Below are 24883 nucleotides of genomic sequence, written 5' to 3'. Positions count from 1 at the left end.
ATAGAAGTTCGGTAGACTCGAATTGTTGCCTTTTTTTAACGTGGTCAGCGGCTTAATTGGCCCACTTGCCACCTCTGTTTGTTTGCAAAAGAACATTCAATGCACGCCGTACCGTCTAGGTAACTGCGTCGTTGCCACGACGAATTTCATGTTAGCGTCACCGTCACCGTCGGCTATTTGTTACGGCAAATTGTTCCCGTTTCGAAGCTTCTACTGATTTACTTTCGGTCAACGGGCAAGCAAATGCTCTTCGTTGAAGTTAAGATCGATGTCCTCTCGACGCTGAGAAATGTACTAAATGATCCATTGTCGAGTCCCGCTTCGAACTAGTTCTAAGATTAGCTAATAGTGTCTAGAAGAGCTAGACCCCAATGATATCGAGGACCGTTAGCAGTGACGATTTACAGCTCTGCCTATAAACGTGAAATAGAACTAATTCCCTTCAAAGTATATTCATCTGTGCGACATCGAGACGAAGCTGGTTAGCTGGAGGCCGGATCGGGGGTGTACCACGCGTCAGGCCAGTAATCCTACGTTGTGCGATAGGCCAAACAACCTGTCGCGAATTACATCGTCCGTATACGATTAGTGCCAGCTACTGTCGGGGCATTGGCTATAATTCACGATACTGTTCACACCAATCAATGGGATTAAAAAAGCATGCATAGTCTAAGCAGTCGCTGTACAATAGATTAGCCGATGAACGCAGGAAAAAGGGGAAAAATAATAATAAAAGGAATATCGGCATCTTCTAGGCTAGACGTTGCATTTCGCTCCGCACAGCTGAGGTGAGGCTCTTGATGAGCGTCGTATGCGTATCTATAGTAACATTCTTATCGAGATGCATAAATAACAGTAACAAGTAGATAAGACCAGGGCACTTCGAAGTCCGTTAAAACATTGATGACCCCAACATCGTACTTTCACGAATTGTTCCTACAGTTTGAATAATCCGATTAAAACACGATTCAAAATTGTGTGCGTCCTCTAGCAGGTGAGATAATCGAAGAACCTGATAGAGAAACAAATGGGAATGTATCGGAGTGTATCACCCGAAGCTGAAATGAATTATTTCGTTCAAATTAGATTTATTTCGTGTGTACGAACCTGATTTTTAGAGAAACTGTGATTTCTCAATGCTCTGGCCTTTGTGTTAGCAAACCATTAGGACAGTTGCAGCGACGCGCGACAGTTCGCTCCTACGATCCTATGTATGTATACATACGTATACTGGCAAAGCAATCTTCTCGTATCCATTTTGTCACGGCTAGCGGCGGTTGAACGCGAGCTACATGTTTTCCATAATGGCCCAGTGTGCTTGCCCAGCACCGGACCGACGTTAAGAATTTCGACACTTTGGCCGAAACGGATGATTCGTCGACTTCAGAAATAAGCATTAATGAGTACATACTACCATACGGAGACAATTTCACATACACCCATAGGACACATGCATCATACATACAGCTCTGTATATATATATACGTACATGTGTATGTGTGTGTGTGTCCTTATAATGAACCACAGGACAACAGATATTGAGTACGACTCGCAGCTGGCCCTACCAGATGTCGTCGCAAATTGTTATTCTGCCTATTTGTCGCCCTTGCCGTCGACGCCACACGACAGTGCTGCGGTCCGCTGTGGTGGTCGCGGTGGGTGTGCGTGGAGCGTCCCTATGATAGCCTTGGCTCTGAAGGATAGTTGGACAGACGGAGCACGTATTACAAAAAGCAGCGATTAAGGTGAAGAAGCTATATCGAAGTGAAATTGCTGTTAGCTTTTGATGGAGATAACTGGAGTAGGTGCGAACGATGATAACTATGGTAGACTAGACCGGCTTGGCTGACACATTTGATTGATCATCGGCAAACCGCAAACGTTGGCATCGCCTTGTCACCTTTCCGTTTTGTCATTTGTTCGTTGTTGTCGTTCTTCTATAGAAAACTATGCAAGCACTAAACGAAAACAACGATGAAAACGATGTGGAAAGGCTACAGCAGTAGCAACAACGATAATACCGACGGTAACATCAATCGCTGACTATTGGTACCACAAAAGACACCACTTCTTCGTACGAACGTTCGAGCCACAATAACAGCAATAGTAACACCAACGTAACGCGGTAAGATTGCGGATAGAATTAAGTCTTCGTCATTAGGTCCTGAGGGACAGATAGCTCGATGACTGTAGGACGAAGCCGCGCAAAACGCCGACAAAATATCTCATCTTTATATGCACGTCGCGCAACTAGCTGCGTTGCCGCTCCCATGATGCGTCAAAGCGGCATATCTGAAATAAACGTAACGGTGCAAAATATCTAGACCGTATTAGAGACCACATGGTTGTTCCTATCAACGGAAGACCAGTGAAGCGCGAGATAAACCAACGGATATGCAACATCAGTAGCAATATTGCCAACAAACTGCATGGGCTGAAGAAAATGAACTAAAAGAAAATACATAACCCGCACAATTACCACCAGCAGCGTCACCATTAATACCATCATCTCCTTGTTCATTGTCCTTTTCGCCGACTTATCGTGTTGTCTCTGCGTTTTTAGGGCCTTCTCTTTATTTATCCTTACCACCAATCTACCTCGTCGTTTCTTCTTCACACGCTAGCGTTTGTCGCTTTGCTTTCCTCTCCAGTAGTTCAAGTAGCGCACGGCTGATGCCAGCGGCCGTAGCAACACGTGGCTCCGCATAGCCCGTTTATAGTATATGAATGTAATTCCCATAAATTTTATCAACATGGGGGTCGCCACCCCCTTTGCCATGTGCGCCACTGCTGCTGATGTTAGTCTCTATTGCGCGGACACAAACAGTTCGATTGATCGTCATCTGTTCGCGTCCAATATGGAGTCTTCACCGCACACGCCTGAGATTAGGGTAAAGCAGTAAGCTGGTAGAGACGCTATGGTCAATGCTACCCGCAGACCTATTATTACCTCCCGTAGAAGCTGTTCGATTGAACAAATCAGCTTGAGCATGTATACATGCTCTGTGCTGTGTACACATGTGTTTCATGCTCGAGCTGGTTAAACAACCTATTGGACATTAACAAAACCAGTTTCAGATAGCGGTTAGAAGTCATTGTATAGCAGCTATTACTGTCGTTTTAATGATCGTGACGTGTTTGCGGTGTTCAGATCGCTGCTTCTGATCTTTTGCCGGGTTGAACTTTAGTAAATCGAAGTCATTATCGACCTACCATGATGTCTACTATTCGTTGCTGTCTGGTTGCATAATCCTTTGACGACGCTTTTTTCCGTTGGAAGATGCAGTTTTTCTCGCTGCCTCAACATTATCACCGCTTTTTCTTTTTGTAGGCTCAATAAGCGCCAACAACAACAACAACAACTTTGGCCAGTAGCAGTTATTCTTCTTTCTTTCCTTTTTGGTCCTCGTCGGCATGATCAGCATCACCAGCTTTCTATTCGGGCCTGTCAATTGATCCGCGATATTTTTTTTTTCTTTATTACTCTATGGACCTCATTTAACTAGTGGCTTCATCGCGAGCTCGACTTCGATTCATCGTGTTACCACCATCGCTGCCTTGGGTTAAAGGCCCATCTCGCTTTGCGCTTTTTTGGCTTTTGTTTTATTATTTCATTTGTATGCGATGACAGGTATAAGCAGAAAAACAGGTAGACGTCTCGCTCAGTCGCTTGACGCCGTTAACAAACTCGGGTCGCTATGGCTGTGTGCGTGATATCCGAAAGGAGTTCGAGTGAAGGCAGTGAAAACTGCTTTCCGGAAGTCCCCAGGCTAAGCATTTCATCAGCTTCAAACGGCATGCAATGCCATTGTCAGCGATATAGCCACAATTCGGTTTCATCGTCTAGTTTTTCATTTGCCTTTTGAAATTTCGCGGTCTATTTCTATTAAGGCGGAAATCCGCGACGACGACGACGACGACAACGTGCTTCATAGCGAACGCAACATCACCAGAGGTAGCAATTAACAACAGTCGATGAAAACGTAGGCAAAAGCAACAGGCCACGCCGACCAGCGGCAGGCAGGCAGGTGGCTGCTATAGGCAAATTAAGCAAGATTAAAAGGTTCGATCCCAAAGTTTGATACCAAAGTTAGATTCTACGCCAATTTCTTTCTGATGTTCTGCTTTTTCTGTGCGCAATAGCACAGAAGAAAGGGTCGTGCCCCTAGACGTTGTTTTCTAATATTGCTGTGTTCGTGGACTCTACCCCTTCCTCTTACCGTTCTTGCTAGCATTACGACAGCCGCTACCGTCGGTCGGTCAACAGTTAGAAAGTGTGTAGCAATTTAACCACGCGTATAGGGTACCTGTACTTTAAATATTCCAATAGAGCGAGCGCGTGCGGGCAGCGAAGACGATCTGTGGAAAACGAGGCGCTGCAAGCGAAAAGAAGACGTATAAACATCCTTCTATATTTAATTAGTATTCACAAGTTTGCCGCCATCAAAAATCTGATTGGATATAATATGTGCTGCTATACAAGCATTTAAATTTGATCCGTCACTCCAACGGCGACGTTGATTTTAACGATGCTGGTGGCAATAATGATGATGATGATGATCGTAATGATGATGAGGGCTCACGGCAGCATTCCCACATCGGTGCACGTCGTCTTTACTCGTGGTTATTCCGCATTGTAAACACAAAATAGGCGGGGGACCCCTAGACAAACACAAACGCTGACACGCGCACACACACGTCCAAAGTAAAAATAGCAACTGGAGAACTGTTCACTTTCGATCAAATAGCCACAGCTACCGCCGCCGCTGCTACTGGCGAGTAGAAGTTCACCGTATATCGACTAAATCAAATTTTAATCGAGATCTGTCACAAGAACTTGGTGCCTACGTCTAACCGAAGCTCACCGAAGTCTTGATGACAAAGCGTTGCGATAATACGCGAAAATTGAAGAAGCTTTGATGGAAAAATGAGGCGGTCTGGTCTTGGTGCCTGCCTTCCAAAACGAGCGAAGCGATCTTCGATACGAAACCTACCGACCCCTACTGCGCTAAAATGATTAAATCGATCGGCAGTGGCAGGGTTAGTACTCATTTGTTAATAAGAATACCATAGAGATGTGATGTTTTATCTATTCATGATCGAAAGCGAACCAAACGCTCTTGAAACAGACTTTAAATTAAAAGTTCATTTTTAGAAAATATAGGAAAAATTTACCACGGAAAGGCAGTGTGTGTCAATAAAAAGATAAGCTATATATAATCTAAAATTTGAAATATTGATCGACATGGAACGGGCCTTGCAGTTTTCCAGCACAGTTCGATAACTCTGCCGAGGAAAAATGTTATCGTTAAAACAATTGACTTTTTCTCCCTAATACATACAAGAACTAGTATAACGAACCTGATTATTATCTCCAGTCAAACAATAATAGAAACTGTTTCTCGACGAAGAAATGGTACGCTAGATTCGCCTACGTTATAAACGTTCAACGGCTCTCTTTATTACCGTGATAATCGGCACACACGTCTATGTTTATTGTTATTGCTATTATTAGAATGAGAAAAGTTAGTGACACTATTTACCTATTTCCCGTGTATATATAATCAGATCTTGGTAAACAACGGTAGCTGCCACAGGACGCCAGTGGACAATATTGTGCGCTATAAATACGTTCGTAAATAAGTCTGCTTAGCAGACGAACAGAGACTATCGTAGGGCAAAGCAGACGGAGAGAAACCTTTACTTGTTGAAAACTAAGTTGATTAAGAACGAAGATGGGATTCGTGATGAGGGCCCGAGACTTTTCTAACACTGTGCTACCCGTAGAATACGACGAATCCTCTTGACAGCCTTAGCAAATGGTACTGGCACAAAAAACGCGCAGAAGAAAGCGCTTTCAAACTTCTACCATTCTCCCATTTAACAGGTGACTTTCTGGGACATAATAACCCTTAACGCATTTGTATTATTATAGATTTAACAGTCCGCTTAATTAGATACGAAATCGGATTTGAAAGTTGTATACATTCTTTTTTGCACCTCCGTAGGCACAGCTTTGTGTAGAATAGCGACGCTCCCACGTCCCATTTGAATATTGAAGACCTCACGATCGATCGCTTCTAGACGGTAGCGCGAAACATAAAAGGCGTTCAAATTCTGAATACAGTATATAAATTTTTGTATCCCTATTGCGTGTTTCTTTAAGGTACTAACCTGACAATCTAAAGGCACGAGGTGAGACTGATACAATATTTTCATGCTTTTCACAAACATTAATACTCTACCGGCCTTTGCGGCGAGCTTCTGTAGCCGTCTACTGAACCAGCCGAAAATGACATGGAAGTTTCCAGAAAATGCGCACAACAACAATGAACAACATTTCGACACCAGTAACTCTGTAAGTCAGTAGAAATTCTGTATTTCTATCAACTCAAGCGTATCCAAATTTGGATTGGTACTGCGGTGGGTATTATTTGATTTTCTGAAATCACATTCGATTTTTTTGATACGTGGCCGCGCCTTTTGGCCATCATCTAAATGTTGACCAAATGATCTTCGTTTTAACGTGCTAAGCTCTGTACCAGCGTCTACCAGTGGATTAATTATAGCCTTATTGCGACTAAACGACCGTAACACATTCTACTCAGTATAGATTCGCAATGTTTGACTTCATTCCACAACTGAATAGCATGACGTCAAAAAAACTTTCGGCCTAAAATAGGCCTGAATAATAGATTACTTCAATTTATGCTGTCGGGTCACAACGAGAAATAACATCGAAATCAGCAAAGTAAATTAACTGGAAATACACTTCGAAGATAATTAGATGTGATTTGAAAAAAAAAAACTTAGTTTCTATTCAACGTGTGATAGGTAAGCGCAGTAATATGCCACTGCAGTATGTAGATATACGGACGTCAACAAGTTGAGCTGATTGTCTACCTATTAACAAACAAAAGGTATTAACAAACAGATTTTACATGGGCAAAAGTAGATCAGCAAGATTAACGAAAACTAGAAATGACCGTAAAGGAGAGACGTTCTTTTTTGAGGAATCAGAGCTTCCATCTACCAATCTCTTCTGTCACAGCATCCTAGTCCTTTTCTGTAATATTATATTCAAAATGCTTAAGTATCGAAGACTGTCTTGGGCCAAATATGCTTATCCAGCTCCGAAAAAGAACGACTTATAAAAACATCTCTAGGGAGAATTTAGGTATTATATTTCAAGTTCCGTTAAAGCCGTTGCTGGGCCATGTCAACATGGGCGGGGCATTATGCCCCAATCAACGCTCCAGTGCGAACTCCGACCATAGAGAGCTCCATCAGTCCTAGCTTATTTAGCTATGCAGGCCAGTAAGGTATTGTGGAAACATTGTATTTTGTTTGCCGAGAGATCGGTTGCATTTTCCGCCCTCGGCGCAAAAAAGCGTCTTTCATTCGATGGTTCTCTGGCTGTCTGGACCACTCTTTGACGCGCCTTGCCCTCCATGCCTGAGATCACTCATCTTTTGCAATAGGCTATCCACTTGTTCTAGCGCGTATCTCATGAGGCCGAAAATTTCCTAGGGGAGTAACCTCTATGTGCCCCACCTGAAGCTGTTGGATATTCATTTAAGGGGCGATCGGACTGTATTCGGCTGGCAGGAGGATGGAGTAGGAGCAGGAGGCGGGCCGAACTGGGGCTTCATGTATGTGCCAGGCCGACGCAAGCAACGGGTGCCGGGCGTGGAGGTTCTAGATTGAGGAGGTTTTATGCAAAACAAGCTAATCCGACGGCCCGAGCGACCGCGGCGGCGTGTGCAGCGGTAGGAACGACTCACTAGATTTGCTTTAAAGCGAGAGTCAGCCAAGAGAGAAAGAGAGGGGGGAACGTCGCAGCTTCCGAAGTCTGTGCTACATTCGAGAGGAGACGGGGAACGTTTGTGGGCTGAAAGGAGAAGCAAAGCTTTACGCGATCGACAGCAACGACGATGAGAACGACGGTAAAGGCGTCTATAACGACGGTGGCTGCGAAAGAAGAAAGAGGGTTGCACTTTTCGAAAGGCATCCAAACTTTTTTTAGGGTAAGGGATCTGGGTCCATGCATACTTAAAGAAAACTTGCTTGCTAGATCCAGTGCATGGCTTTTCGACGTACCTTCCTGCTTGTTTGGATGCTCGAATTCGTTCACTTTTCCTGTCCTTTACCCTGCTGCCATCGCCGCCTTATCTTGTCCTATGCTTCTTTTGCGGAATGAACGGATGAAGTATAACACACCCACGTAGCCGTCACAGGTTAAAACCCTGTCGGTAAGTAAGCGCGTGTGTCTGTTTAGAGCCCTGACAGAAAAAAAGCGTCCCACTGATGTCGACTTTAGCATCGCTGTAGTTGGTTGTCTGGGCTGTCCTGCCCGTGCAGACTACATGTACAGGAGTTCTTGCACACCTGAACATTTCCTCCTAAGGCCAATCTAAGTTTTTTCTTCAGGGATAAGGTGAAGCTATGTGCCCTGCAAGGTTCAAAACGATAGCTATCGAAATGAGACAAGTACTGTTTGTTGTACATACGCACGTCTGCGCGCCACATCGTATTGCCATCGTAACGTTTCGCCGTTGTGTTAGTCGGACGATTGCTGAACATAACTAGATTGGAGCTGCAAGTCTTAGCAGAAGAGGCTTCAGTAACATTTGCAGGTATGATCGTTGAAAATGCCGACGTAAGATGGCTTTGCACGAAAAAAGCAAACTAGACGGAATCATTGGTAAATTCCGCACAAAGACACCGTTGTAAAAAAAAAAAAAAAACAATGAACTAGCAAAGAGAACAGCCTCGTAAGATATGTTAATACCAAGAAAGGTAATGGCAATGTACTAAGATTTCATGCCAAGAGGGATTAAGAGATAAAACAAAGGTCAAGGAGCACAAGTAGGGATCGGCTCTTGGAAGCGGTTAACGGACTTTAAAAGTGACGACGTTAGGAAGGCTATAGATGGAACACGACAACATCAAGATAGAGCAGCAACAAACAGAACGTGGGCGACGATGACAAGAACGAACAAGTCGACGGACTTGCCTAACGATTTCATTCGCTAGCTGATTTCAAGGGAATATCGGTTTGGAAGCCCTCGGACAACTTTTCATTTATTTGGTCACGCAGAACAATGGTCGCCTAATGGTAAGAGCCGTCACCGTCACCGCTTCACAACAGAGCTGCGACAAACACAGTTCAATTTGCGACAGTGAACGACAACACACATTCGGAAAGCAGGCACGAGCAACACGGAACGCCGGTACGCTGATAACTCCTGCTTATGAGATTGTATAGACGATGCGGAACGATGCCGTGAGGGCCAACTCTATAAAATTTAGACAGTCGGAGTGCCAAAAAAGCGGGACGGAAAGACAGATGATAATATTGGCTTCGTTTCACGGACGAGAACGAGTGTTTGATCCTCCTAAGGGAGGAAGCAGTTTCTCGGGAAGGACACTAGGTGGGGAGGTAAAGTGAAACGGCACAATGCCATAGGCAGAACGTGTGGGATAACGAAAAGATCCATCTGCTTGTTCCGTTGATGCAAAGCGGACAGAAACGGCCAAAGAATAATCATCAACAGCAATGATGAGATGATATGATCTCGTCTATCGAAAGGATTACGATAGCGCGAGTTCACCCGGCCTAGCCACTTCGCCTTTGAGAGACGGGGTCCGATGGCCAGTGAATCGGAACGAGTGCTAATGCTTATACTGTGGACGACGACGATCGAGAAGTTAACAATGGATTTATTTCAGTTTAATTTAAATGTTCTTACTTTTTTTGTTTTTTCTAGTTGGCTCTATCGTTCTCGACGTTATCCGTGTTCGTGAGTGCACAAACCCCTCGTTGTAGTGTATTAGCTGTAGACATCTCATATCGTTTCCTCGATATGGCGGACATGACCGCATACAGTAGCGTTGGACCTTAGTGCGTGCAAGCATCTAAAAACAGGCGAAAATTCACAATGAAATAAGATCTGCAAATACTCTATTTTATATAAAGGACAGGAACAAAGCTTAAAATTCATGTAATCCACATTGCATATATTGCGATATATATCATGACCATTGCAAACAAAACATGGCGTAAGATAGAGTCATCATACTTCGTCACGTCTATTCTATGCCAGACATTCTCTCCACCTAATCGTTGCATCTTGCCCCTTAGTCACCAGCTCGCATATGTAAAAAAATTGTGCGGTGAGTATATGCAGCTGTCGGACCTCTATTTCTCTGTTCACTTTCGGCGATAGCCTGAGGTAACATAGTCCATCAGTTTGTCATATCACAGAGTAGAATGTTTCTACATTTTCAAACAGCCGATCTACCGTGGTGCGGGCTCCCGCCTTAAAATGTTTCTCCATCCTCTCCCAAAATGTCGACTGTTGGCCAGAGTCATGCTCTCTAAATGTTAGGTGGCACCTCGAAGTCCTTAGAATAGGATCCTTGCAACAATCAGCTTCGTTTGTTCAGGGCACTGATCGTCCCATGCACAAATAATGAAAACGTATTTTTACGGCAAATTGATTTCGACATCGAATATAGTTAGTGTCATGGTCACAATGGCTTTCGGTAAATATTGACTAGTCATCAGAAACTCAGATAGCCTTCTACATCAGACAACGAACACGAAAGGGGAGCTGAGGCCGGGTCAGAACTTTCAAAACATAGGTAACTTATTTAACATCTATCCCGTAACTTCACTGAAGTGTGTTTATCTAGAGCTATGTCGTTTCACGGGAGCATCTGGCTACAAGAAGGCAGACAGCGGTAAACTGAAACCAAAAGGCAGTTGAATTCCAAGATCAGACTGACTAAGTACTTTCCTAAATGATGAGACTTCCAGGAGAAATCAGGTAGACGAAAGTTTAGCACGCCTATGTTTTCCTTTACTGAAGGCATAGCAACTTACAAAGTGCATGACATCTCGTTTGTGTAACTTATGTGGCTCGTTCATAGCTCGTAGCTCCGACAAAGTAGAATCATGGAAGGTAGCAACATTTGGGTGGGCTGCAAAATTTTATATCCTGATGTAGCCATGCATGTAGCATGTCTACAGTATGCATACGGTTCGTTTTATTCCTTATAAGTTGAAAACGAACAAGCATTCAAATCATCGAAATTTGCGCATGTTACTATATTATGTATGCCTCTTTCCATTTTGTCCATTAAAAACAAGTTTATATAATTATAATGTTCAAATAGAAAGTTTGTAATACCATTTTACTCGAGCCATTTTTAAATAATTGCATTTACCACTAAACCCAGAAAAGGTCTAGATTATTAATTATACACACGATGATATCATTACCAGTAAAAGCGAATCTTTATAAAAAACTGAAATGAACACCAGTACAATTTGTAGGTATAGCGCAACATCTTCTATGTCAATACATAGCTACGAGTATAGAACTTGTCGTATCCTAATACCTTTAAACACATAATTATAACAAGTAATTCCCAATAGATCTCTCTCTCTTTCTTTCTGAGAGCATGGGTTCCAGATGTATGATGATCAGCATATTTAGATGCGACTCTTACAGTTTCCGACGTCCTCTGTGCAGCTAATTTTGGCACAAGACACTGTTTCCTATCCGGATTTTATTGCCGTGAATTTGGCACTTTTATACGCGTAGAGTTCAACTCGAAAGGCAAGAGCAGCTAGTCGCCTAGTTTACTTACTCTCCCCACAAGACCCCAACTCCGCTCCGTTGAGGCCGTTTTCTACATCCAAACCCATTTGCTACAAGATTGCAGAGAAGCGGGCAATTTAAAGCTCGCATTATATAGAACGGCCAAATGTCACTAGCCTTCAACGAGCTCGTTTGGCCCGCTTGCCTCACTAAGTCCGAACTATATGCTGCTGCCTGAAGAGCAATCTGCATCCTACTGTGGGGGCAAAACAGTTATATTCGCCCAGCCGCACACTGGATACAATCAAGCACCGAGAACTTTGCTGATGCTCGGCAAAATCGTCGTGTCGTACTAGGTAACCGACAAACGTCGAGCCGTTTGGTGTCAGAACGAACCCTTCGTGTCACAACCTTTTGAGTGAAGACAGTATTGGCTATCTCGTCCTTCTGGTCTTTGTCCTTTTTTATTTGTTAACAAGATTCAGCTTAAGGAGAGACGAGAGCGAGGCCAGCTGGAGCGGCCAGTGAGAGCTAAAAGGACTACGAAGTCAGACACGGGGCATACGGCGTTTTTCCGATAGATCAGTTATCCCTGGCCAGTCGGAAGTGGTCGGCGATTCAGTCTGTCTGTTTGACAAAAACGAGCAGTGCATATGTATAAACACCACAATTTCAAGCGGAGCCGATGGCAGCACTAGTGTGTTATATTTGCTGTGACCCACTTTCCAATGTTCTAGCTACATTTGGCTAGCCAGAGATGTAAGTAGTGCGCACCAATGCAGCACAACATCACTATAACCTCCTGCAACTTATGCCCTAATATGAAACAGGCTGGCCGGCTCCGACTTATATTGAGGACCGCCAAGCTTTGACAGGATAAGACAGCTTGGGCGGTGTCAAGTCCCTTCTACCGAATGCCTATCTTGTACACCCAACCACTGATCAGCACATTCGCTTACTACACAGCTGCTCCTACTTTTGGTGTTGCCTTTTCTACTATTGTCAGTAGTACGACTACTACTACTACTACTACTGGTGTTGGTGGCGGGCAGCTGTAACCGCACATCGCGTCGCAGTAAATCCGTGTGCCGGTCACAAACTAAGCTAGAATGTGCATTGTGACGATCCCCTATCCATATAGTTGTTTGGAGGACAGCAAGAGTTGTTACAAGCGGATATAGGGCGGGGGCAATCGTTCGTCCCCTTTGCATGCAGGCTGAGAAGGGTACAGACGTAAATGGGGATACTTACAACGAGGGAGCATACGATGGCTCGAGTTAGAAAGAATGAAAACAAAAGGAAGCGGGGGCAGGTACATTGCCGTCCCCGAAAGAACCTTAGTTTGGTATAGTAAAGGGGTAATAGTAAAGTTTTCGTTTATGTACTAATCTATAACCTAAGGTAAGTAGCTGCTCACAATAGCATGCAAACACATACTACCTAACAGTAAGGGTCTGTGCTAACGCTGCCGGTACTCAAAGGGAAAGAAAAAGCTCAATCGAATGTGAATTCAAACCACCCGCTAACATACGCACATCGCGCATAGGTTTAATACATCAAGTCTGCGACGGAGGACTTAATCTTGATGAATTTGTCCAGTAAAAGTGTTTACCGTTTGAAGTAAAGTGAGGTCTGATGCATTATAGATCTAGTGGGACAAAATAGATTATGAAATACTATCAAAAACCGGTAATTTTATATTGCATTTGGCCTAGCCAGAAATTGTTTCACCTCATTCATTGCTCTAACGACTGTGGAAGCTTTGATGCTAAACTGAGCAGAGAAATAATTTTTAGAAAAAAGAAAGGGTAGGCCCAAGTCCTCGCTGCCAGATAGCTTTTTTCTTTAACATTAATGGATTTTTTAAATGACCTATTTATTTTTAGTCAACTCTCGAAACATGTTCGACCAAAACGGAAGGAAATACAACCAGTAAACTTTGACAGTGTTTATAAGCTGCTGCTTTAGTATTTCTTTCACTAGATCTTTTCTTTTACCAGCCTTTCATTCTGAGCGCATCCACAGCCCCAATGGATCTTGCATGAAACGCCTGCCCGCCCTTTTCCGACGTTGATCCCCATGCAAATGCTCAATTACAATTATACGTCCAACGGCTAGCAGCAGCTGCAGCTCAAAGGATAATAAATGGAATCTTGATTGCGCAGGGTAAAATAAGCATCAGCGAAGGAAATCAATCTTGAAACTTTTTGAAATTAAGAAGACATTAGGACTGAGATTGAAGTTTTCTAACTTACAATTTAATATTGCTCACTCAACGTAACGCACAGTAGCGCCTCGGCTAACTGGCAAACGTCTCCCGGGAAGGATCTTCCTAGGCCAACACAACGCAATTCAAGAAGCGCAGCAGAAAGTAAACGGTGTCGAACCGTTCGCTAATAAGTAATCTAATAAAGGCCTTCCTTCTTTGGCTTAAGTCTTAGCGAAGGACAGACAAAACACGGGTCGCCACTCACGCTTTCTTAAATGTTGAGCCAAGGATGGGCCTAGAAGCGCACCACTCAACCACAACTATAGCTGCAGGATAGATAGAAGAGGCGCAATCATCGCTTTACCGACATCAGCGGGACGTACCATCATCTTGCCTAACAAAGAAGGAGGGAGGTTGCAATCTGATGCAACAAGAGTACAGGGCTGCGAGAAGCGAAGATGTTAGAAGGGCTAGAATGCATCAAACGAGGACATGGCGAGCGTAGTGTTGAAACAAAGTGTACCTATTTGAGTCCTCCATAACAAAAACAGGGCAGGTTTAAAGGGTGCACATCAAGGTTTTCTGCGTCCGGTACAAGTTAGAGGTTCTTAATGCAATTTGCTTGTCGTTGTTGTCATCGATGCTGATATGCCAAGAACAGTACCATTATTTAATTAAAGTGGAAACTTTTCTAAATCAATAGGGCATCCTTTATATGGAAACGAGCGATTTTCAGATCCAATTAAATCATATACATGATGCGAAGGGCGCAACCGCCCTCCATAATATGCCCATTTCAGCGTCAGTTATGTTTTGCTTTTAATTCAGTGAGTGTGCGAGTATTTGGAAGTGCCTTACATTTCCTCCCCATAATATTACATATTGAGGATTAGTTCCTGTCATAAGCGATGGGCTAATTCGAGCGATATTTGCGTGGCAAGAGTCTAGCACAACATGTGCCAGCTCAGCTTTGAAATCTGTCTTCGTAATGTTGAATATGTAATTAATTTCTACTCTGTTACATTATTCTATTGTAGGGAATTGTGGTTAGCGTTACCTTTGGGCTGACACACGACATTCTTTTCCATCCAGTCATTAAACTGCTGTTGTCTTCGACCATATAGTTTTTAGGAAGAGCACCAGAGGCCTGCGTTTTTAGCCTCTTCTATTACGAGCGAGCTCCCTAATTGTGTATGCTGTACTGCGGTAGATCGACGATATAAACTTGGTTACCTTTACTATATGAAGTAAGGTTAGAGCTTACTAAAAATTCATGGTTGTGAGTTGAACACAGCCTTAGTTTCGTGTATGTGCGTTCATGATGGGTATGTTTGACACGAAATTCTCGCCGCCCCTCCAGATCTCACTTGCCCTTTCTCCTCGTTCACTCGTCCATCCGGTCGTCACAACGAAAACTTCAACGCGGACCTAAATGCGGACGCTACGCTCGACTCTTCAAGTTTAATGCCGAGGATAGATATGCGAGTGTGCACGTGTCCATCTTCCGAACAGCTGCTGGCATTGTTCGTAAACGAAGTATCGTTCTCGCCAGGCTCCGCTAAGTTTGACGTGCAATGTATACAAAGGTCGGCGCCGGCAGAAGGAAGAGGACAGCGCTGTACGCCTTTTTATTCTACTATATCTGTTCTAAATTTACAGTTTTTGATACGCTTTATTGTCCTTAAGCAATGCTATAAGACTACGAGTAAACGAAAGTGTGAAGGCCGCCAACCTAGTGCTGACCTACACGCCAGCAGGATACAGGCAAAAGCACTTTCAAAATGTCTTTGTAGTTTATCTTCGATACGCCCGTTCAGGGGGTTTCGATTGTTAAAACAAACTATTATATTATACGAAAGGTTTTCCACTTCAATTGGTAGTCGGCCGATGTGCAGTTGGCCGTTGGCGAAAAGCTTCGTGGGTACAAAGCTCTCCGGGAGGGGACGCAGAGGCACCCCTGGGGACGCCGGTGTTGAACAACGCGCACGGCAATATTTCTCGTTTCCCACATGCGTTTGTAGCATCCTTTATATATAACACTCACGTCGTTGAGTTAATGAGTAATTTCATGGATCGTGCTCGGTAAAGAAATTGTTAGGCAACAGACACTAACCTGGGTAATGTCTAACGTTATATATAACATGCAAACGTATAGTGGAAAGCACTAGTATCGTATAAAGCTTGAACTCCCCAAAAGAAGTAGACACAGACATAAATATATGATAACATAGAATATAAATGGATATAAATAATTTTCCAGCATTCTATTTTGTGATCCGTGCCAGTTTGCTCTCCAATGCAAAATATTCTGTATCAAAACCCATGTGGACCATGTTGACCCAACAACCCGAATATACTAGACAAAGAATAGACGATTCATTCAAAATACTTTATAACAGTGTAGCCTAAAGCCTGAAAAAGAAGGTATCTACAAGATATCCTTGTATTAATAACATTTCATGAAACACCTGAAAGATAACGTCGTCATCATCATCATAACGATGAATGTTTTCAAACAGCTGCTTAATCCTCAAACAAGCAAATTTGTTTGCTTTTTGAATGCTCTTGCTTAACGCGGACCTTTCTCCTGAAGGTTAGAACCTGCTTTTACTTAGTCAAAGACAGCACTTAAAGTCGGTGGAGGCAATCACCGAACGCTGCACAATCCACCATATTCCTTTCTCACTTATATTTCTTACGGCAGCCGAAATACCTCAGAGGCTTAACCTCATACTGTTTTCAGTTTTCGTCGGTTCACTACTAATTTAACAATCAACATCACACAGAATTACGGTGCCCCAAAGAAGAACACTTATATATTTCCTGATTTATTCGGTCTGTAACAATCATGTTTAAGCATTAGAAGAGTCGAAGAAGCACAGAAGAGTTTTCAGAGGGTAATGGAGTCGGTCAGCGTATCTAGGCACTCCACATGACATTAGATTTCGAACCTAGACCACAACGTGTTTCTAAAATTAAATCCGTTACCAACTAAGCGTACGTTTGTTACGTGTGCATGGCCTAGGCTAAATTAAAAAGCGTTATAATTTCTAGTTAGCAAATAACCTAATTCGTTTTGGATACGTGCATATACTTCCAGCCATAGTAAATATTGAATTGATATTGTAACAGCTTTCTGTTACGCGTACATTTCAACGAAACGCTTCGGTTTTAAGTGGTCATCTGTTACCAAATATGGCGCTGACTTTCTTGTTCTGGACGAGTATAGTACGTAGAGTAATTATTTTCTAATAACTCATCCTTTTTTCCAATTCAAAAAACTTTGTGAGGTGTCTGTTATATATATATATATATATTGAGCGCTTATAATGAGTACAAGTATGCCAATGTATGCGTTTCGTGACAAGAGATTTTACCTTGCACAGCCAATGCGCGCTACCTTAGGGTTGACAACTCGATATCTATCAAGTGTTTTGTGTAACAGATATATCGTATTTATGCGGAGATTATGTATCTATTTTTTGACAAGTTGTAACATGTTCTTCGGCGGAACAACTATAGGCGTAGAAACGCGAAGACCTTAGATTTTCATAAGATAGTGTACTTTATTTTGTACCAAGATTGTGAATAGGGCTAATAGACGTACAGATACGGTAGAACGGACAATCTACCAGAAAATCTTGTTACATGAATTTCTGGTGTGCTATACGCCTTACGAATCGAAGTGTCTATTGCCGCTTCCATCACTGCTCCATCTATAAAGCTGCGTATTTATGTTCTAAGGAACACCGAATTATAATAAATACCTTAAAAGTACTATTCACATTATCGACTCTACCTTTTCTGATCTGTTCAACATCCCCCAGCCTTACTCCCCCCTGCACTCCTTTTAGCTCTAGCCGCAGCAATTAATTAAGAGGAGGTTAACTAGAATCAGGCGTAATCACAATATTGGGAAGGATTATGGCTTGTGCGTCCATGTCATTTCTCTTGCGTCTTGGCCGTATGCTCTGGCGTTTTCAATAGAGGCGACGCTACTTACGCTGCAGGAAGCACGGCCTGCCAGCTTTCCAGTACAACCATCAGCATAAACAACACCAGCAGTTTGACCATCGGTGGCAAGTAAGCCCAGAACCAAACATGTACAGAGATAGATAGTCACCCCACTGACTGACTGGTGAGCCGACGCGTTGCTACAAACGCAGCCACATTAACTATTCTATACAGAATTCACTCACTATAGGCGACAACTCATTAATATGTTAATGACGATCATATAATTTACGTGGCAGCGGGCAGACGTCGGGCGGGCGTCGTAGTCTGCGCGCGCGGTAGAAGCCCAGGTGGCCGCTTTATTGGACAAACAAGCCAACGGACTTATGCCCACTGGCGGCAAAATTGTCAGGTACCAACTGGTGATGCCTATTCTTTCTGGGAATCACAGCAATGTTTAACCCTCTTAACTCGGTTGTTGTAGGACATTCGGCGGTAACGTTTGCGACGGCTCCTGCCATCATTAGAGCTCTGTAGCTGTTCAGGTGTCCGTCTGCTTAACGCCGGTTAGCCTGTTGGCTTACTTACCTGTTTACGAAATAAAGCTCTGATCTGTGTACCCGAGTCAGCTGCGTATGATATTAGCAGCTGCGGTAGGGTTGTGGTAACATCTGATATTCCGTTCTGCTGCTTCTGTTATTGTTGTTACTATTGTCCGTGCGCTCAGTGCGGAATCGCAGTTGAATTAATTGTATTCAGGTGTCGCCTGTTATCTATTTGTCTGTGTCTTCGCCTTTTTTTGTCTGTTTGTGTATCTGCCTATCTATAATATATATATAACATCTAATGTTGTATGGGTCAGTCTGCTATCCAGTCACACGCGTTAGTTCGAGGTCACAAACACAAACGAGTTAGGAACGGTCCATATATGAACAGGGACGGATACGGCCAGCGGCCATTACGCTTATACATGAATAAACACACGCTGGTGTTCATCATTCCGATAGGAGTAACCGTAGCCGCGGTGATGCTTTGTGTGTACAATGTTATCATTCAGCCCGCTTCATGCCATATGTTATACTCTAAAACTATAGGTAGTATGACTCGTATTTTATTATAACCCAGTTGAAACTGATCAGATTTTTTTTTTTTTTTTTTAGCATATGGACGTGCGCTCGCGTCCACTGACATCCACGAAAATCCTCTCAAGGGCACAAGTAGGCAGGAACGCAGCAACGCATACGGACACGACATGTCCAAATTTTTACAGTACACATGTAGTGCGTACACGGCGGAACTTGTTGATCGATTAGCTTGCAAAATGGCGTAAATCTATCTCTTTCTTTCTGTCTTTTTCTATATTATGTACGTATCGTTGCGGCCAGCACAATGGGTGAAAACGTCAGTGGGAAAAAGAAACAGAGCAAGTTTAAGAATCCATTGTATTGATACACGAGAGTACCATTGCTGCGGCTGCTAATGTAACTACGTACACGAAATGGCACTTAGTCTAACATGGTTGAACGAGACGTGCAAGCTAACACGATCAGTTAGTAGGAATTATGAAGGACATTCACCACTGACTTGTGAGTTATTTTTCTCCTTAGACGCTTCCTTTGCGTGGAACTATATAGCGTATCGCATCTGAACTAAGACAAACTTTGGCGGGCTTTTTGTCACAGCGGGAATGCGTTCATCCGCCACTCTTGCTATCCTGAGCCTATTCTTTCTAGAACAAAACAAATTCGTCACAGAGGAAAACAATGCACGTCTTTCGCAGTTTGAACGAGAATAAACTATTACCTAATCTCTTCGTTATGGACGAATCCTTTAATAATACTAATTACTTTTCGTTTGTAATCCACGATCTACTTTATTGCCTGTTTTTTATGCTGCTCGTAACGGAGAAGAAGACATTGCGCAGTTATTTATCGAAAAGTTGAAGAGGATAAAAGGGAATTATTAAAAAGGGAACATTTTGAAAATGGCCAATGCAAAGTTTAGATCTCTAATTGAAACTGTGATCTAATAGTCAGATGATATTTCTGGTACATTAAAAAAATTCTACCAACAGGTATATACGCTATGAAAAACAAGGCATAAGAAAACATCCCAATTTAGGTTTCATACTTTGTATATAACAGCAAGCGACAGTTACGTCTAAAGGCTAATCTACGCTAAATCTAAAGTCTTTTCGTATAGCTCAATAATGACAACTGAAAAACACAAGTTCCATTTAGGATAGACTACGGGAGCAGAGTGCCTAACCATTCGTGCTATTCATATCAACCAGTCTGAAAAAAATACTATGTGAGTACATTTACTATAATTACTATTAGATGAAGGCACTATTCAGCGGCCATATTTTCTGTTTCACATATATATATATATATATATATATATGAGTTTGTTACACTATGATAGAGCTGCAATTTTGGCTCCATGAATATAAGGCTCCGTTTCTGATATCGGACAGTAAATTCGCTCTTAAATCAGAAAGCGTAAGTGCAATTCCAGTGTTTTCTGCGCGGAGTAGAAACGGCGCTGTGTGGTTCTGATACGTTGAAGATCGTAGCCTTAAGACAGATGTATTCCGGCTATTAGATCTACGTTACGTGAAATTCGAGGTAACGAGTTGTAACTGACACTTATTTGCGTGTAAGCGCTACTCTCTAAACATCGAGAAGACTGATCTGATGGTCGCCAATGATGGTCTGGATGCTCAATGCTGAAAAGCAGGCTCATTTTTGGCAAAATACAATAAGAATTCCAGCGAACGAAAAAGAATATTCTAAAACGGCGTCTGCTGCATACATTTCTGGCTATTTTTACAGTTCGAATAATAAATTCCTTTTATGCACACTTTCAGTGACGATGTTGTCAAATGTGACTGTATTTCTATCCTTCTTTGGATAAGATCCGCTACTTTACAATTGGAAGCACGGCCAGGAAGTGCGTCAAACATAATAATTGGGCGGCACTCACGTATTTCTTAAGCGGTATTACAATTAAACTGCGTTAGGCCCTGTATATACAGATGTAGAGGCAATTAAGCTTTTCATCTACATGTTAAACCTGTTTATTATTATCGTCGGTGCTGGTCACACTCGATAGTATCGAATGGTCAGAAAGTGATGGCTCTTAGTAGAAAAGGTAACGGGACATTGCAGGGTTGGCAATTTCGTGTGCGATGCCAAAAAGGGTAGGACAGATGTTGTAAATCAAAGAGATAATGGCGCAGTCCTTCAAATCGAATCCGACAAAATCCGTGAAGAACCTTGTGTTTGTGTCTGTGCTGAGTCTCGAATGTGCCTTTAAAGATATGCCTATGCATTCTGTCCACGTACAATGAAAGCTGAGCTCCTTCTCAATATTCGCTTGCCCCCCCCCCCCCCCCCACTTTGCTTTTCTCTATAAATCCCTTCCAGTGACGGTGGTAATGCATTTCTGTATTATGATTATATTTCACTGGTCTCTCTCAGCTAGCTAATACAGACCGTGGCGTCCTCAAAGAGAATACGTGCAAGCACTTTTGACCTATAACGCCAATAACAACCCAAAAGATCCCGACTTGATTCTTGTTACCTGTCTGCCTCGTTGACATGTATCCCCGACGGATTGCTGGTACCATTCTCCCAGCCACAGCACCATCTATCGTACTGTCAGTATTAGAGGGAAACTGAATTGATTTTGGCAGCTTGCAGCATAAAAGAATATCTAACGACTTTGGCTAGTCCGACTACTGACAATCATAGCAGGTGGCCTCTTCAATTCCCTTCTGATTCCTCAAAATAGCGGAAACGCTGCCGACTATTAGAGACTGTGCGATTGTATGGCTAAATAACCGACAACTTCACAACAATGGCGGAGGCTTCAAAAAATAATCGAAAATTTACGCTGCTGTAGCTTCCGCGACTTTATCATCTACCCAGAAACGAAGCGTGAGTAACACGTAAATGATATCGAATTTTAGCTTTGACCAAGTTGACGAACTGTATGCTCGACTTGAACAGCGCGGTAGGTCGAGAGTATCATGAAGGCAACGAAGATGAGAGCAGGAACAAATGAAGTGGTAGGTTTCCTTCGATGGTACGACACTGCCAGTCACGAGGGCATACGTTTCGCTGTTGTTGTGCGAAGCGCTGGTCCCTTCATAGGATACGATTATCAAATATTGTAGCATGGCCGCAATCGGTAGTCTACTGTAATTGAAAGCATTACAGGGTCGAGTAATTTTTTTTATGCATTCACTACTTTGCCGACGGATACGCTTAAACACACTCCCGTAGATACGTGCTTACAGACGGACGGATGGACTCACACAAATTTTCAGACGAGACAACTACGACCCGAATCTAGCCAGGCGTAACGGGTTGACGGGTTGCAAGTACGTAGTTACAAAATGCAGTTTTACCACAATGGGATTAAAATCTAATTTGAAGGGCCTATTGGCAGAGTAGTATCGCTCAGATGACATGCCGTTATACGTTTCCGGTCTTAACTTACCGGCCGGTTAATGTGTATGTACTCACTATTATTGTTGTTGCCGTTGGCCATGCTGTTTTTACCATTGATTTGCTGCCATCAACCGTTTGCCCCTGTCGGGCCATTACGCTTCATTCGTATACGCTGTATCGTGAACACGCACACACATACGAATACAGGCCCAGATTCATGAAGCGACAAAAACTCCCTTTGTATATAGCTTTTTTCTTTTCTGGATGTCCTGTGTGGGTCAAGCAAAAGCAATGGCATCAGCGGAGCGATGGCAGGAATTAGGGATGGCTCAACTCCTACATTGCCTACGAACGGCCACATCTCTTTTCAAAAAAACACGTCGGCTAGCAGACACGAGAAGCATATTCGGGTAGGAAAATCTATGCACACAGACAGTTCCATTTGTGGATGTACAGCGGCTTCCACAGGATACTGCAGTTAGATTTTTGATCGCTGGCTGAACAATGATGAAGGATCCAATACGCCAGAACGCGATTTCTGACAAAACGAATTCGAACAGAATAATTGTCATATGTAGGGGGATTTATTCCGTGACTGGGCGTATATACGCGTACGCTACTAAGGTCTCCGACGCTCATCGGTACGGCAACGACGACAGCTGTCACGTCGAGTCAACTCATAAATTTCACAGCTTATTTATACCGTTGTTAAGTTACTGCATACTACATTTGCACATAACCATATGTAGCTCTTAGTAGCTTTAGCAAAATTATATATATTAAATACGCTACGTAAAAGAATTAGAGAGAAATTAAATTTCGGGCGGATAGCAGGCCAACCGCTGCAAAATTAAGACTGCAAAAATGCGTAAAAAGTCTTAAACAGATTAACCGTTGAAGCTTACCTATGTGGACATATGTATGTATAAAAAAAAAAGTAAATTTTTGCAAAAATTTTACTCATCTTCAAAACGTTTATCTCAGGTCTGAATAAACGTATGTCAACAATGTTAGGATACTTTTTTTTTGGCTTTGAATTTATTTTAGTTTTTAAAAGACGACAATCTGATGCGGCCCATGTTACTCGAAGTAACTGAAGGAATTAAAAAAGCCATCTACCTAGAAAAACGATTACATCAAAAAAGTTCTTCCTTCGGTGACGTTTCAACGGTGGTAGATTCTGCTTTGTAGGAAGAAAGCGAAACGTGAGCTAGAATCCATAAAAAAGTTTTAATAGGAAACGATAATAGCTGTAAAAATCTATTGAATTATACTAATATTATAATTATTATTATGATTATAATTGCTTAATCGAATAATTTAATTTATCATTACAGAGGCTTACTAATGCCGTGGAGGTACAGACGTGTGAACATGTCCGATGTTTGATATCAGAAAACAGGCTGAAGCACACATTTGTACATGTGAATCGATGCTTTATATCTAAGGATGGGCTGTTTCCAGGGATTTTTGAACTCGTGCGACAGTTTTCGAGCTCGAAGTACAAAGAAATTATATACTAAATGAAGTCGACCCTATGGACAGTTTCTCCTAGTTAATCCGCTGGCAATACACACGGATGCACTATGGTGGTTCAATAAACAAGCTTCATAGCGTTCTGCAATCCTGATCACGAAACCAATGTCAAAGAGAACGCAGTTTTAATATATGCCAATATTTATGTAGAAAAGCCGATGTAATTGCAACGACTCTTGCTAGCTATATGAAAGTCTGATCAATACAGAAAGGTCGTGAAGAGTGAAAGAAACGATGAGTTAACTTATTTCCCCCGGGAAACTTAAGGGTCGTAAAATCATTAGGAATGATAATTAGTAAGGGTTAAGTGACGAGTACGAAATTAGCAAAGTCTAACACGAATGAAAGGCTGATTGTGCAACTGAGCTAAAGGTTTGCCTCCTATTAGTTCCAGTTACAAAGGTGGGGTCGTTGTCCAGTTTAACATACTTCAACGACTTTCTGTTTCGACTATTAGGCAATTAAATTAGATCGAAGCGAGACACACATATAGCAGTAAATATACAAATGATCTGTTCAAGATGTTTTTATTACGTACCATTTTTCGTTTTCTTTATTAGTATGGCTATTATGAACAACATTTATACTACTAGCTCGAATGGATTGGGTTGAATTAATAAGTTTGCATCACCTTGATTGAGCACATCCTGAACTCTTCATCTTATAGACCAAATATAGCTGTGCCGTTTTACGTAGTATTTACAGAGAAACTGCATCCCTTGTCAAACGCTTTCTTTCCTTCAAAGATATTTTACTTATTTTCTATATGAATTATCCGACTGAAAAATAAATGCCAGATATTGCTTTTTCATGATGAAGATGAGACCGCGATACCTTGTTGTACGATAGTTTAAATATTTCAGAGCTTTTGGATCAAACGTTCTAAGTATCGTATTAAAAGCCCTGATAATTGCTACATACTCTTCCATCTTCGTTTCTAGCCGCAGATACCTCTAGGGACAAGCCAATCCAAGCGACGAAGAAGAAACGGTGTCAGCATGGCAGGACGACGCCGACGTCATTCCCGGCAGCTCACTAAACCACTAATGGGAGTATTAGTAACCGAATGTGAGTGCAGCAAACTGCCAGTATGACTTGAATTAAAGACGAAGATTGGC

General features: G+C 42.5%; 1 protein-coding gene across 8 annotated transcripts in view; it reads left to right on the top strand.

Annotated features, from left to right (window-relative positions):
* Window positions 1–24302, top strand: part of LOC111248586 (uncharacterized) — a 108103-nt gene extending 83801 nt beyond the window's left edge. For 3 of the 8 annotated variants that reach the window (XR_015327262.1, XM_086988286.1, XM_086988284.1), the window contains one exon: window positions 23567–24302. Coding sequence is in view for 3 of the 8 variants with exons in the window: in XM_086988284.1 (XP_086844410.1) it covers window positions 23567–23752 (186 nt within the window). In the remaining 5 variants the exon portion in view is untranslated. Of the gene's footprint in view, window positions 1–6166; window positions 6359–18932; window positions 19591–23566 lie in introns of those variants that run through there. The other 5 variants (XR_015327261.1, XR_015327268.1, XM_086988285.1 and 2 more) reach the window with 2 other exon arrangements.
* The last annotated feature ends 581 nt before the right edge of the window (window positions 24303–24883 follow it).

The sequence above is a fragment of the Varroa destructor genome, unplaced genomic scaffold, assembly GCF_002443255.2.
Source record: "Varroa destructor unplaced genomic scaffold, Vdes_3.0 BEIS01000004.1, whole genome shotgun sequence".
Lineage (NCBI taxonomy): Eukaryota > Metazoa > Arthropoda > Arachnida > Mesostigmata > Varroidae > Varroa > Varroa destructor.
The sequence above is the reverse complement of the archived record's forward strand: the minus strand, read 5'-3'. Positions and strand labels throughout refer to the sequence as shown.